Source organism: Polypterus senegalus, chromosome 6, assembly GCF_016835505.1.
Source record: "Polypterus senegalus isolate Bchr_013 chromosome 6, ASM1683550v1, whole genome shotgun sequence".
Classification (NCBI taxonomy): domain Eukaryota; kingdom Metazoa; phylum Chordata; class Cladistia; order Polypteriformes; family Polypteridae; genus Polypterus; species Polypterus senegalus.
In genome coordinates, this window is record NC_053159.1 from 8439477 (window position 1) to 8454907 (window position 15431).

General features: G+C 44.6%; 1 protein-coding gene across 6 annotated transcripts in view; it reads left to right on the top strand.

Annotated features, from left to right (window-relative positions):
- Nucleotides 1-15431, top strand: part of LOC120530767 (receptor tyrosine-protein kinase erbB-4-like) — a 799040-nt gene that overhangs the window by 759429 nt on the left and 24180 nt on the right. For all 6 annotated transcript variants that reach the window (XM_039755347.1, XM_039755351.1, XM_039755348.1 and 3 more), the window contains 2 exons: nucleotides 8677-8774; nucleotides 13206-13376. In XM_039755347.1, coding sequence (XP_039611281.1) covers nucleotides 8677-8774; nucleotides 13206-13376 — 269 coding nt within the window. The remainder of the gene's footprint in view (nucleotides 1-8676; nucleotides 8775-13205; nucleotides 13377-15431) is intronic.

Below are 15431 nucleotides of genomic sequence, written 5' to 3' on the forward strand. Positions count from 1 at the left end.
CTCAGGATGGCATTCCCATTAAACGAGCCCTGAGGTGTGTGAGACCCCACTCTACCGTAATCTCCTGATGGACGGAGTGCTGCTGTGATGGTCCGTCCTTCCTCTCCCATCGCAGCAGAGAACTTCTGAAGCTCTGTCCGAGCGACCATTCAGTTTTTGGTCACATCCCTTGCCCAGTTACTCAGTTTGGCTTTTTGTAGGTCCTAGTGGTCTCGAACGTCTTCCATTCCCCATTTACTACATTCGGTTTTAGCGCGATTGAGGCGTCGTCCTGAATCGAAATGCAATACGTCGGCTTTGCTGTTCGTTATAACACAGGATCTGCAGACGTGAATTAAAGTGTAATATGCTTTCGTATTGCATTTTAGTCAACAATAAAATCTCGTGCTGTGGTGAACAAGAATCAGTCGATCAGTTGGTGCATTTTTAACTGCGACATGATAAATGGAAATAGTGCTACATGCGTATTGATTACATTTCTACATTACTAACACCTTGGATTGCTCTTCATTTTGACACTTCCAACAGATAATCCCACAACCCTAAAACAGCATCAATCAAGTCCTGAAAACTGACGGACTTCATTCTGCCCCTTTAAAGTTTTCTTTTCCTAAACTCAAAACTGTCCAAGTTACCATTTCATCCCTTCGACGGACACATTCCACTAATGCACTTTACTGACGCGGCCCTCGAGGAGAACAACCGTGGAGTTCCAGCTCATCTATTCATTGAAGCAGAGTGGTGAACGCGGCTAATTGGAATATGGCTGGAATCAGTAATGTCAGCTCTTCAGCCTATGGATGCAATCATAACGCGAGTGCTGATAATACACGAGGCCATGGGATTGCATTTCATTTTAAGACAGCTGCCGTCTTCAGCGATGCCTTCAGAGGATGCAGATTCCTGGGAATTTGCACTGTTAATGCAGCTCCCCGGAATCTCATTATCAAAACGCTGTAATCATCTGCAATCCCAGTCCTGTTGAATACACTTTACGATCCTGAGTTCATTTTATTACAGCTGCGACGCCTTCCAAATTGCATTGCCTTTTAATGCAGTTGTAATAAGCGTCTGCTCCGGCTCATTCTGATGGGACCGAAATCCGTGGGAATGTCACTGCACCGTGTGCTCATGGCACATCCCTCTCGTCCCATGGAACTCTCATTGATTTTAACACAGTTGTTATGAATGCCCCTGGAGGCCATTGTTAATACGCCTCTCATTACCTCAAATCCAATCCCAGGGAGCACCACTGCATGTTAACACACAAAGAATTCCAGTCCAATTTTACTACAACTGTATTCCTGTGGAATTCCAGGTCATTGTAATGCGTGGGTCATCCTTTAGAATTCCTGTTTATTTTAGTTTGGATATAATCAGAACAAGGAATTCAAATTTCATTTTAATACAGCAATAATCTCATGGAATTCCAGTTCATTTTCCATCCATCATTCCTGAATCTACTGCAGCTCTGCTGGCATATCAGATGTTTTATTTTGCGTATTTTAGGCTTTAGACGTATGAAGATTCTATTTGTAACATTTACTTTACATTTGGAATCGAGATTTCATTGCCATCTTGTTTTCGTTTTATTTTTATAATTGCACAACGGAGTCGTCACGTGAACGTGATTGTCACAATACTGACGTCACTGAAGTGATGATGCATAATTTAGGCCAATCATACGGTGCGCTGTTCCTCAGTGGATACCACAGTCGCGCCTCCTCCCGATAGCTGCATCCTCCTTAACTCTTTGAGGGCTGGATATTTTTTCAAAAAAACGTAGTTTTCTGAAAAGCACACAAAGCAACGGTTTCACACATAAGTCAACATAAAACATCTCTTGCTATATGCTGTGGCTGGCATTGACGCATATTCAGCATCTTTGGTGACACCTCGATGGTTAGCAGGAATGCACAGTGGGCCACTTGCCTGCCTGTCTTCGCACAGCAGGTGGGTGGTGGTGGCTGTTACTGTGTTAAGCAATATGGTTTGTGCCTCTTGTCATAAGTGGAGATCCACGTAGACAAACCCTGCTGTAGGTGCATCAGCTGTACAAAAGTGTTCAGCACCACGATCAGCTGGGGACCGATCAGATGATACTGGTACCTCACTTTCGTTTTTGACATCAATCTCCAGATCACTTGCATCAAACTCGGTGTCTGACAAGTCAGAGTCCTATTCAGAGAAATCAGGTAAAATTTCCATGGAGTATTTTGCTTTGCACATTTGGTTTGGTCTCTCACCAGATGTCGGTGCCATTTTAGAGGTCGTTTGCTCTTCGCTTATTAATGCATGTTTAGGAAATCGAGGTTGAATCAATAAAGCTATGTAACTTTATTTCTAGCATAGAGAGTCAGTCTAAAATGAAAGGGTGAGTTTTGTTGCAGTTTACAGCTGATTACCATCCTCTACTCCTGAATTTTGACAAAAGTCGACATCAGCCCTGAAAGAGTTAAGTAGGCCCTTAGTGGTGGCTTTGTGTCGTTTGGTTATGATGTCACACTGACTTTGACTTTTGAGTTCATCTCGTCTTTTTGGTTTCGGTTTCCTGTTCTTCCTTCCATTCCCTGCTTCTCCAAGTCTTTTGTTTTTTTTCATCATCTCCTGGTATTTTCACACACACAATAATCCTCGGGCACACAACGTGTCCTTAATGTCAGCTAACCTGTACATTGCTACATTTTCGTGGAATTTGAGTTCATATAAATGCAGGATAATCTGTTGGAATTCTGTTTAGCCTAAACATGGCAGCATTCCAATGGAATTCCTAGTTCCCTGAACACGGTTGTGGTTCTTGCTCAGCTGAATACACCATGGGGGGCTATCTTTTGTGATTTCCACAGACTTGAATAAGTCCAGACCCCATGGATTTGTGGTCCCAATGGACACCGAGGTGATCCCATGTAATTCCAGTCCCTCTTGCATTTCCAGTTCACCTGTGATTCCTTCGCCTGTGTGAATTATGGCTGTAGCCCCCTGTAAAATTTGTTCATTTACACACAACAGCATTCACATGGAATTTCATTCCTCTGAGTGTGGATACGTCGTGAGCCGGACTTGGATAAGCAGGTTAGAGAACGGAGGGTTGTGTTCTTCTTTGGCGGTAATCCTCTGGAATTACAGTTCATCTAAATGCTGAGTTGGTCCCCTGCGGCTCCCACTTGTCACAATACGGCTGAATCCCCCCTGGATTTCCACTTCATGTCTATGTCAGTCTGTACGTACCCCAATATATGCACTGCTATCTTCCCCCTGGAAGATGACACGGTCCATTGCTGGTATTGGGTCTCCTGCAGGCATATAACGTCAGCATTGAGTGATTTAGGGCAGTGACACCAAGGACCACTTTACTAGAAGCAAGGGACCGGGGGGCTTCATAGGGCAGTTTTATACACAATTTATATTACATTTCTATTATTATTAAGTTCTAATATCGTAATAGAAATTATACAACTTACCATAATGCAGAATCAGTGGGAGCCCTGAGCTTGATTTCCTGCAACCAGACAATCCCATTTGGGGACGATGGAGGACAGTGACACACGAAGTCTACTCCGTAATCTCGTTTTGGTTGCTGTCACTGCAGTAGATAGGATGTTGGAAAAGGAAGCAGACTGACTTTTCAGTGCTTTTGTGGCAACTTCAGGATATTCCACCTTGACTTTAATCCAAAACATATGGAGATTTGAAGTTGTCTCAGACATCCTTTTAAGGCCACCATCATTTGCAGCCTCAAGCAGTTGATCTTCTTCAAGCACAGACAAATTATTCACAAATGGGTCACAGATCCATTCCTTCCCATTTCAGGCTCTGGCTTGGTATCTTTAACAACCTCTGCTAACGTTTGAAACATATCAAAAATCCCAATGTTCACTCGTCAGCCCCATAAATCAAGTTTGGCTTTGAATGCAGCCACTTTATCTGCCAACTTGAACAGCAGGTATCTTCTGCCTCTGCCCCACGAGCTGCTGCTCCACTGCTGCCTCAGATTTTCTTCCTCAGGCTCTTCTAGCCTGGCTGGGTACTGAGCCTGCAGAGTGGGTAAAGGTGGAGTGCCCAATGGTGCCTGTTCATATTGTGAGGTTTTTGGGATCACAACGGGAATGTCACGCTGAAGTGCGTCCGAAAGCGCGATTGCTTTACAGTAGAGCTGTGAGCCTGCTGTTGCCCCGGCAACACATGAACAGTCTTAAACAGACGTGGTGATCGCACTTCGGGATGCTCTTCGGCGTGTTGTCCCATTGACAGAGGTCCCAAGAGAGTTTAGCAACCTCACATTTTCTTGAATGAGTGCCGCATTAATAGGAATGTTTCTTGAACGAGCGTCACTGAACCACATAAAATCTGCTTTTTCGACATCTTCAAATGCAGCAGTTCACATACGTTTGCAGCTCGAGATTTTTCTTCTTTTTTTGTTTTTGTTCTTTATTTCGCTTTATACAATTTCTCGTATTAGGAATTTGTTAGTTTTCGCATACCCCTTGGGGTCAGAGCGCAGGGTCAGCCATTGTACAGCGCCCCTGGAGCAATTGAAGGTTAAGGGTCCAGCAGAGTAGGATCTCTTTTGGCAGGGACGGGGATCCGAACTTGCAACCTTCGGGATACCAGCGCAGATCCTTAGCCTCAGAGCCACCACTCCGCCCCAGCATTGCATTTGTCATTCCAACAGATTGCACATCATAAACATTGACACTGTTATCGTTTTTTCGTGTCCGCCGTTTCTATAGGAGGGTGACAATAAGTTAAATTCCAATGTTTGTTTTTCAAAGCAAAGGACTCCTTCATGTGTGTCTCTCCGGAAGATCCTTGGGTGCCGCTGGTTTGACGTGAGAACCCTAAATCCAAAGAGGACTGTTTCATTTATGTTAGGTAGAATGCCCAGAGGGGACTGGGTGGTCTCATGGTCTGGAATTCCTACAGATTTGATTTTTTCTCCAGCCGTCTGGAGTTTTTTTTTTTCTGTCCCCCCTGGCCATTGAACCTTACTCTTATTCGATGTTAATTAATGTTGATTTATTTTGTTTTCTTATTGTGTCTTTTATTTTTCTATTCTTTATTATGTAAAGCACTTTGAGCTACTGTTTGTATGAAAATGTGCTATAGAAATAAATGTTGTTGTTGTTGTTGTTGACTTCGTGTTGCTCATGGAGTCCCGAATGAGGCACATGACCTGCACTGGGAGCATCAGTTACGGCACTACGGCCATGTAGCTCGATTCTCCAAGGGTGATCCAGCTTCGTAAGATCCTCGTTTTTGGGGACCCGAGTGGCTGGACCAGGCCAAGGGGTCGCCCACGTTAAACACCTGGCTGCGGCAGATTGAGGGTCATTTCCGGAGGGTGGGACTGGGCCGCGTGTCTGCCTGGGGGGTTACCAACCAGGATCCTGAGTTGTTTCGTCGTCGGTGTGGCAACACCCCGACTTGACTTGACTTGTTTTTCAAATGTTGACAAGCGATAAGCAAAAGGAAAAGCACCGAAAACAAAAACAGCAAAAAAAAAAATATGAGGAAAGTTGAAAGAAAGAACATTTTTTTACAACGTTTCTGTTTAGGGATTGTTGTGCACAACTGAGCTGCAACCACAGAACTAACTGCTGTGTGGATGATTCATTCAGGCATTTCAAGGTCACTTCGTTGTAATGAACGTACTTTGTAGTAACGAGATTTCTAATAGACTCGTGGAGTCATATCGAGACCATAAAAATACTTTGTTGTAATACTCTCTCACCTCTCTCTGCCCACCTAACGTTCTGAAAAGTGTCCTCAGTGAAGGGGCAGCCATCTTGCTGTAGCCTTTCACTGAGTGAGTCTCCGTTGCCTGCAGTTCTCTCTAGTGGGCCACGGACCGGAGGTTGGAGACCCTGATTTAAGGAGTTGCACTTTGTTGGCAGACGTGCCTTCAGCATTAAAGGTAACAGCTCTGAACCTGGACATCTTCGGGGCTGAGGGTTTATCCTTTCACCACCCCTGGATGAGTGCAGTGGGCTGTGTAGTGTACCAGTTGGTCTCTGTCTTATAGGGCAGATTAAAAGGGGCACCACGAGAAGGTTTGCTACATGCCCCCATGCTTCGCCACAGTGGAACCCCTTAATCCAAAGCAGTCCACAAAACATGGTGGTGAGAGACTGACCATAGCCCTCCCAATGAAGCTCTTCCTCCACCTTAAGAGCATCTACCCAATGGAACATCCCTCTCTAGGAGACACTGGGTCGCGCTTAACCGAGTGAGGTCAAAGGTGGGCAAAACAAGGGACAACCTATTTAGATGGGGCCTCACAACAAGCGCTGAATGTCCCTGTGGTGAGCCCACCCAAGCAATGGACCACATTCTCCATGAATGTTCCAGAGGCCCTACATGTACCGATGAAGATCTTAAGGATGCTAATGACGCCACTCTTACCGGGATAGGGCAATGGTGTGATAAGATATGATGAGGATCTTCACAGAGCTACGACCCGTGACCCTCCCAACTGATTCACGTGTAGTCACTTTGTACTCGAGTGAAGGCCCGCGTGCCGCCACTTCCTCTGCCACCATTGGGCGCTGTAGCCGCTGGGCAGAGTAATGGGATCAGATGAGCCGGGTGGATGACGAAGAGGCCCCATTGAAATTCTAGGCACACTCATCACAACCTCAGCGATCAAAGACAAGACGTTCTCTTCCTTATTAATTCCGCTGGCCACAATAAACCAATAAACATCTCGACTCCTGCGACTTTTCTATGAACACGTTTACAGAAACAGAACAAAAATAGAATTTGGAAATGATCCATTTCATTTTTTTGATGGATAAAGTTGATTAGGTTCTGTATTTTTATTCCAAATTAATACATTATACTGTATGCACCAAAAATCCTTTTATCTGTACAGGGAGTTGTAAATGTGGTTTGATGTAATTGCGTTTGTCGCAGCTCTAAATCGGGTCGATAAAAGACGAAAATCTGAGGTGAAATAATTACTGAGGACGCCCGAGTTTGATGAATTTTCAGTTTCATATTCAAAAACAAACATCGTGGCGTGTCAGTGGGCTGTGAATCCCAAGGTTTCTGGCTCAGTTTCTGCTTTGCACAAACTCGGAGGTGTGCAGGTGGGTGAGCCTGTGGTGGAGAGTGAGCTGTCTGTCAGGCAGACCACCGTGTGTGAGACTCGAGGACTGTGAGCACCACAAGGAAACAGAACAGCAGGTTATGGCACTTGAAGAACTTCTCAGATGATTCTGCAATTATGGGGTCTACTGATAAGGGGGATGAGACAGAGGAGGGAAGTCAGGTGGGGAACACAGAGAACTAACTGTCCGCAAGTTCACATCAGCAAAACCGCTGGAAGTGATTACTGACCTTCACCACACCAATGAGCCCATAAGTCCAGTCAGGACCCAGGGTGGTCCTCTCCTACAGTTACTTGGGGGCCCACGTCAATGACAAGCTGGACTGGTCTCATAACACAGACGAACTAGAGAAGAAATGGCAGGACAGACTCCTTGTTTCTTAGGAGACTACATGTGTTTAATGGTGGGTAGTACCATCCTTCACGTCTTCTACAACTGTGTGGTGGGCTGGGCTGGTCATGAAATCAACAAACTGATTAAAAATGCAGGCTCGGTTATGGGACACCCTCCGGACCCCCTGGAGGTAGCAGAGGAGGAGAGAATGAAGACAAAACTGAGTTCCATTATGAGCAATGCTGCACATCCTCTCAGTGACACAGCAACACTGAGGACTTTCAGACAACAAATTGTTCAGCAGAAATGCATCAAGAAAAACTGCCGGGGCTCCTCATACACCAAAGGAAATGCACCTGTATAGCGCCTCACTGGGACTGGCAAGGCAGAAGTTGGCCTTTTTAATTCTCGTCCCCTTTGGTCTTTCTGGTGTGTGTTCAGACCATAGTGTGTGCGTGCGTGTGTAAATCACTCAACCTATCTATGTAATCTTGCTGACTACACTAAAGTATCTATCTATTTACCACTCACACAGTGTCTTTATTTATCTAATCCTTCCAACTACGCCAAAATATCTAATATACACTGCCGTTCCTATCTATCTATTATATAGTGCCTTTCTTATCTATCTGTCTATCATATAGTGCCTTTCTTATCTATCTATCTATTATATAGTGCCTTTCCTATTTATCTATCTATCATATAAGGCCTTTCCTATCTATCTATCTATCTATCTATTATATAGTGCCTTTCATATTTATCTATCTATCTATTATGTAGTGCCTTTCTTATCTATCTATTATATAGTGCCTTTCATATCTATCTATCTATCTATCTATCTATCTATCTATCTATCTATCATTATATAGTGCCTTCCATATCTATCTATCTATCTATCTATTATATAGTGCCTTTCTTATCTATCTATGACTTTATAATGCGTGTTTATCTACAGCACATCACACATTACATTAAAAACACATGAAAATCACAATTTCTGAAACTACAATTGTGAAGAAAATGAATGTTTTTTTAACTTGTAAGATGAGAAGTATGGAAGTTTCTTCTCACACCCCCAGACAGATGGGTGCACCACGTATTTCAGCTTTGTGTTATTTGTTTTTTAATAGACTGCATGGTTTTAACATAGCGCTGGTGCCACTCTGTGCTGTCTTGTCTAATAACAGGACGTCCAGTCCGTCTTTAGTCACTTGATATCTTGTTACACTTGCAGGCTGGATGATCGATGCCGACAGCAGACCGAAGTTCAAAGAACTGGCAGCTGAATTTTGCAGGATGGCCCGGGATCCGCAGCGCTACCTGGTCATACAGGTGAGGTCTCTTTTCTTTTCTGCTCTGTCAGAGTCGCTCTGTGAAATTCCATCTCACAATCGTGTTTGTTCATATGCTTGTTTGTTTCATATAAAAACATTTAAGTCAACCCTTTACTTGTCACCCATTAAAAAGTAATTGTCGAAATAGTATTTCTAGATGCCATCCTCTGTATGAGGCCCTTTGCTCCTTAATTTGTTTAAAAATTGAAATGAAAGCTCCTTTCAAAATGTTTGTGGCTTCTTGCTTTTGATCATCTTCTCGTTTGTCTCGCCTTTTATGTTTGCTAAGAGTCTGCCCATCATGGTAGGCTGAGGTAACGCTACGATCCTCGACACACTTAAGTGGAATTAAGAGACACTTTTTGGATGAACGTGTTTATGTGGCAGCAGTTTAACTGCTGTAAGGTTCTGAATGTGATGGCAGCCCCATGCAAGACATGACGTGACGTGAAGCAAGTGGCAAAGGCTAACCTGGGAGTAAAATCAAACCAAGCCTGGCCCATTTCACAGCTGGCATCACGAATGGCTGCCGGTGATGGTGTGTGCTGAAGATGTGCTCATCTAGAGTTCAGATCACTTTCCACACACGACTGTCTTGTAGATTTACTTTTAAATGGCTACTTCTGCCATTGTTGCCCATCAATCAATAACCCAAAATGACAAAGATGTCCAGATTCAGTTGCCCACCATGTCCTGGTCATTCTGACCCCCTAATCATCCCCACATGTCTCTCTCTCTCTCACTGCTTCACCACCTAACAGCTCATGTGTGGTGGGCGGACTGGTGCAAAAATGGCTGTTGTGACATCAACCAGGTGGGTGCTACACATTGGTGGTGGTTGAAGTGGCCTCCACACTCACTATGAAAGGTGCTAAATTAATGTAAACAATTCTTCTTCTTGGGGTGGCACGGTGGCGCAGTGGGTAGCGCTGCTGCCTCGCAGTTAGGAGACCTGGGTTCGCTTCCCGGGTCCTCCCTGCGTGGAGTATGCATGTTCTCCCCGTGTCTGTGTGGGTTTCCTCCCACAATCCAAAGACATACAGGTTAGGTGGATTGGCGATCCAAAATTTTCCCTACTGTGTGTGTGTGCCCTGTGGTGGGCTGGCATCCTGCTCGGGATTTGTTTCCTGCCCTGCACCCTATGTTGGCTGGGATTGGCTCCAGTAGACCCCCGTGACCCTGTAGTTAGGATATAACGGGTTGGATAATGGATGGAATTCATCTTCTTATTACTACTCTGGAATATTCACTAGATGGATGGATGGATAGATGTGAAAGGTACTATATAATGAGAGATAGAGTATTTATTATTATTAACTTTATTAATCCCAGGGGGAAATTCACACAAGAGGGTGTGGTTGGGTGTAGGAATGACAGGTTTGTGGAAAAGATGAATAGTTAGGATACCAACCAGGGCGTCCCGTTTAATGAAAGGATGTCCAACATAAACCACGTCTCTTAGCGTCTGTTAAAGCAGCCCCATTGTGTGAATAACAACCAAAGTGCTCGGCTCTTTGCTGTGGAATTAAGAGTTGATTCCTGGAGGTCCATCCAGCGGGTCACTCGGATTGAAAAAGACGCCTCCTCCCGGGCAGCCAGGCCTCTTATGGTGCACTAAACCAGATAGGGGCGGGGCTAAGTGCCCTCTTGAGCTGCGGGGAGAGACGGTAAAGGCCATGTTAGTGATGGCGCCCGGTGGGGTTATCACGTGCCTCGATCGAGTCCGGCACACGTGTGCGTGACGAAGTACAAAAAATATCAGCCACCAAAGACAAAGCGGCCTTTTCAACACTATGTGGGTAGCCGTGTAAAGCCGAGACGTTTAGTGAGAGTGAAGGCGGGCACTTCAAGGCGTTATGGTAGACTCGTGATAGCAACAAGAAGGGGGTTTTAAAGTTGACATTTTAAAAAAACATTTTTATAAAGTGTAATTGTAACAATTGTTCCTCTGCTATAAATGTGTCAAATCTGTGAGATTTACGCCATCAACTCTGAAAGTGAACTTTGGTGGGAAAAGACGGTGCTTTAAATGGGCAGCGAGAAGAATGACGGGGTGCAGTTAATGCTGTTTCGAAAGACGTGATTTTGTGAAGTGGAACTGAAACATTTGTTTTATTGTGCATAATGCTGTCCACCAGTGACTTTTTATCACAATTTAATTTAGTGTATTTGGAATGAATTTTGAGAGAGGCCGCCTCGTTCCATTTCCTGTGTAGTTGTTACACTTGGGGGTCGGTTTGTTCATTTTGGGGGAGTTTTATCTGCTGCTTTGTTGTTTGCAGCTCCAGACATCTGGGAATATTAATACGTGTGGTGGGGGGTGGGGGGTTCACGTTAATTACGTGACTGGCATTAATATGCAGGTTCTGTGAATTAGGACACTATGCGACAACACCACATTACAGTCATTACATTATCACATTACAGAGCCATATGGGAAACTGGGGTGTGTCTGTTTATGGTGGGTCGACGCTGCAGAGACCCTCCAGAGATTGGGTTCCGCTGCCTATGAGTCGAAGCCCCCACTGCCATATGTTTATAAAGTACAGTACAGGTCAGCCCTCGAGATGGCTTTGGTTCGCTGAGATACACGTACCTCGTGCGGGATGATGTTGTCCTGCTGTCCAATCAGGATCTCTGCACTCTGCTGTAATCATGTGGGACCCCAGACATACCGTATATGCAGTCAGATGTTGTCGGGATGGACGTCATGCGGTGCCCAGCTGTGATTTTATCATCGTTGATTTTTAGGTGCGTCACATCGCCATGTTGTTTGTGACTTTTTTGCCGTGTTACACTTCACTGTTGCTAAGGCCTTTCTCTCAAAAGGGCACTTTGAGCCCCGTCATGGATGCTTCACATTATAACTCTTCATTGCATTGGTTGCAGCGTCCGAGATTGCGGATCCAGCAGTCAGACAACTTCAGCCTGAGCTCTCGGTGTTGAGCACCTTTTGAGTTTTGATTGCCCGCAGTTCTCATTTCCACTTCACTTACAGTTTTGAGCCCCTGATTTTGGTGGCTTTCTACCTTCTGAGTCTTGTAGGGTATGAAGTCCCGACATTTGTGGTAGCCGACTGCCGTAGTCCTAATTTTGGTGGCAGTGCACTTTCTGCCTTGCAGGTTCTGGAAAGTCGAATTTTGGCCACAGTTTTGAACTTCAGTTATTTGGTTTTAAGATTCGACCCTCGAACTTCAGTGTGCGCACTCGTGGTCACTTGGGCTTTGACGGACAAATCATTACCAGTTTCATGCTACTGTAGCTGTGGTGACAGTGCGCCTTTTGATGTCTGACTAGCGGCTGTTCGTGTCTCGACTTCATCGTGTCTAGCCTGAGCAAAGAGGACTGAGAAATGACCGGTAATGTAAACGGTCAAAACCAGGCACCCAAATGAAGACACACACGCCAAACATCATGCCAGCTTTGTATTTTAAAGGCACATTTTTCAATATACTTCAGTTTAGGAATACAAAACTGGTAGACAAACCAACTTAATCGCACGTCACACTTGATTCTCGTAATCAGCACAACTTCCTGTATCCGCTTCTTAGACCCGAGTAGCTGCGTCTTAACGAGTGGAAATCTCAGCGACGGGGATCACCACAGAAGGACAATAAATAGCAAACAATGAAATATTACAGGCTTGATACATGGCATATTAATAAGGCAAAGTTAGAATAAGGAACCTTCACACAATCTGCACACTGGTGGTAGTTGAAGTGCCCTTCTGCCCCCAAGCAGAGTGTCTTGAAATGCGCTTTATAAATGCAGCATCCTCTTTCTTCTTCTAGATCAGGGGTCCTCAATCCCAGTCCTGGAGGGCCGCAGTGGCTGCAGGTTTTTGTTCTAACCCAGTTGCTTAGTTAGAAAGTAATTCTTGCCAATAATTTAATTTCATGGCTTGTTAGTTGCTTTAACTCTGCCATATTAAATCTTAGATTTTGTTCCCCTTTCTAAGGATATCACCTAAATGATTTGAAGTCTAAAATGGAGGAGTACTTCTCAGTCCTTCACTTTTTTCATTTCACTTTCCTTCCAAGTATTTAATCAAACCCAATAGTGCAGGATAAATACACACAGAGGTGTAAATGGAGAAATGCTACTCTCATTTGTCATTTGCATGTTAATGCTAATTAGAAGCAAATAAAAACCAAGAATAGAGCTGTTTAAGACTAGAATAAGTGATGAGGGTTCACAATCTCAACGAGCGAGAGCACTAAAGTGAAGCAATAAGGGCTTCTTATTAAGCCATTAGGTTGGAACAAAAACCTGCAGCCACTGTGGCCCACCAGGGCCGTGATTTGAGGACCCCTGTTCTAGGGAGTGCAACACCCATTTGGATTTGCTTGTGGGACAGGGGAGTTGTTGGGGTGCCCTTCTCATTCTGGTCACCAAAGCCATCCAGTTCTAACTGTGGACTCTGTTTCAGGGTGATGACCGCATGAAACTGCCAAGCCCCAATGACAGCAAGTTCTTCCAGAGCCTCTTGGATGAAGAAGGCCTCGAAGATGTCATGGATGCCGAGGAGTACCTGGTACCTCAGGCCTTCAACATTCCTCCTCCAGTCTACACCTCGAGGCCGAGAATGGACTCAAATCGGGTAGGTGGCTGTTTAGGTGTTCTGCCGCAGTTAAACGCTTTTCTCTTTCTGCTGTTTATCCCGTCATCACCCTAACATCCCCTGCTGCCCTGCATGCCTCCATTTTAGATATGCAGTGAGGCTGCGGTGCAGTCGTGCCACAGTGAATTTCTTTGACTGGATTCAGATTTGGATTTTGTACAGGAGTGCCGAGTGTGAACAGGGAAGCAACTTAATGTACGTTTAGATTGTCGTTTTGAAATTCCCAATCCTTTCCATAGTCGATCCATTTTTTCCATCATTCTTGTAGACTGAGGACTCAATTGTGGTAAGTTTCTGTGATGACCACATTTGAAAAGCCATCCTGTAAGATGCCCTGCTCCAGGCTCCACCGTCATTCGCTCGATTGATATGGGTCAATTTTCTCAAATGAACTCATTGATTGATTGATTGATTGATTTGTTGTTTTCAGTAGTGTCAGTTCTCGAGCAAACACCGCTGGGCCGATCGAAGATGGCTGTGCTCCTGTTGTTAAAGCTGCCGCCCAAATCAAATTTTGTTGGTCACGCAGAATCAGACACAATCCAATATGCAAGGAAAAGGCTTAGCTGCTAAACTCCAAAAAGACGATTAATACGCTGCTCTGAAAATATCGATATGTCACCTGCTTCGTCTGAGTTGGCGTGAGTGAACTGCTCACGCGACAACAACACATATCAGCACTCAGAGTTTATTTAGAAAGACCAGCGTCACTTGCGAACCACAAACGGTGAGGATGCCAGGAATTCTTTCATTACCACCATCAAGGGTGTGCCACTTTAGCCCTAAGCATGAAGCGTATCTGTAAGTGTCCATACCCAAAGCCTGTAAAACAACCTCTACCAGTCTCGGGCAATGCCACCCAACATCCTGCCGAAATGTGTGTGCCCTGATTGGCTCCTGAACCAGCACTGCACACATGTGGTTCATTACGATATGTAAAAAATAATCTCTACATATAAAAGGCAAAGCCCTCACTGGCTCATCACTAATTCTCCCATTTTGCCTGCTTATTCCCTAACCCTAACCCTAACTGCAGTGTAGTTAGGTATGTTTCATGTCCTATTGCAACACCCAAGGGGGGGAAACAGGTGTAGCCATTAAACTGTATACAGTGATCCCCCGCTTTATCGCAGATTTTTCTGTGGAACATATCTAACATTTAAGCAATACAGTAAATCATTAAATATACGCACATTGTAGAATACGGTAGACGAAGAGTTTCGCGTTACAGTACCCAGATGATTTCTTACAAGGCCCGTTATTGGCTGAAAGAGGAGACTCGACCAATCAGGCAGGATATTCATTCTCTTGGGCTCTGATTGGCTGTTGCTAACATGGTGTAATCTTGCAAGAACAGTGAGCTGTGGAACCCCGACACATCTCAGTTCTCTGCATATCGTGTACCCTGCTTGTGGTCTGATTGTTGTGAGCAAACGTTTTGCACACTTTTTGTTTTGCGTCCTGCACCTTCTAAGCCTTCTGGTAGTAGCGAGCTTAAGCGCCAGAGAAGACCTTGACGATTCAGGAGAAGGTAAAACTCCTGGATATGCTTCGGGAAGGAAAGTGTTATGCAGAAGTCACTCACCATTATGGCTTGAATGAATTATTATTATTATGTTACTCATATCCTTAGCCCGACATTTACATATCATATGTGTTTAAAGTGTGTGGCAGGGGTATTTTAAGGCTTAAACTATAAAAAAAAAATGTTTATTTATATGGTCTTTCTATATCGTGGATTTTCACCTATCGCTGATGGGTCTGGAACGTAACTTCCGCGATAGGCGGGGGATCACTGTATATAGATGGGAGACACCCCTCCTGACTATTTCTGCGACTTCCAATATACGTAGGAAGCGCAAATTTCCCACACTCATCCTTTACACTGGACTTACAAACGTTAAGTCGGTTTCATTTTGCACCGCACCCCGTAACGAACTTTCGAAAATAGCATCTTCGTTTTGGCGGTTCTCACACATTATGCCGTAAGGAACTTTGGGAACTGACCTCTCCTTTTTGCAGTTTCGTTCGTTA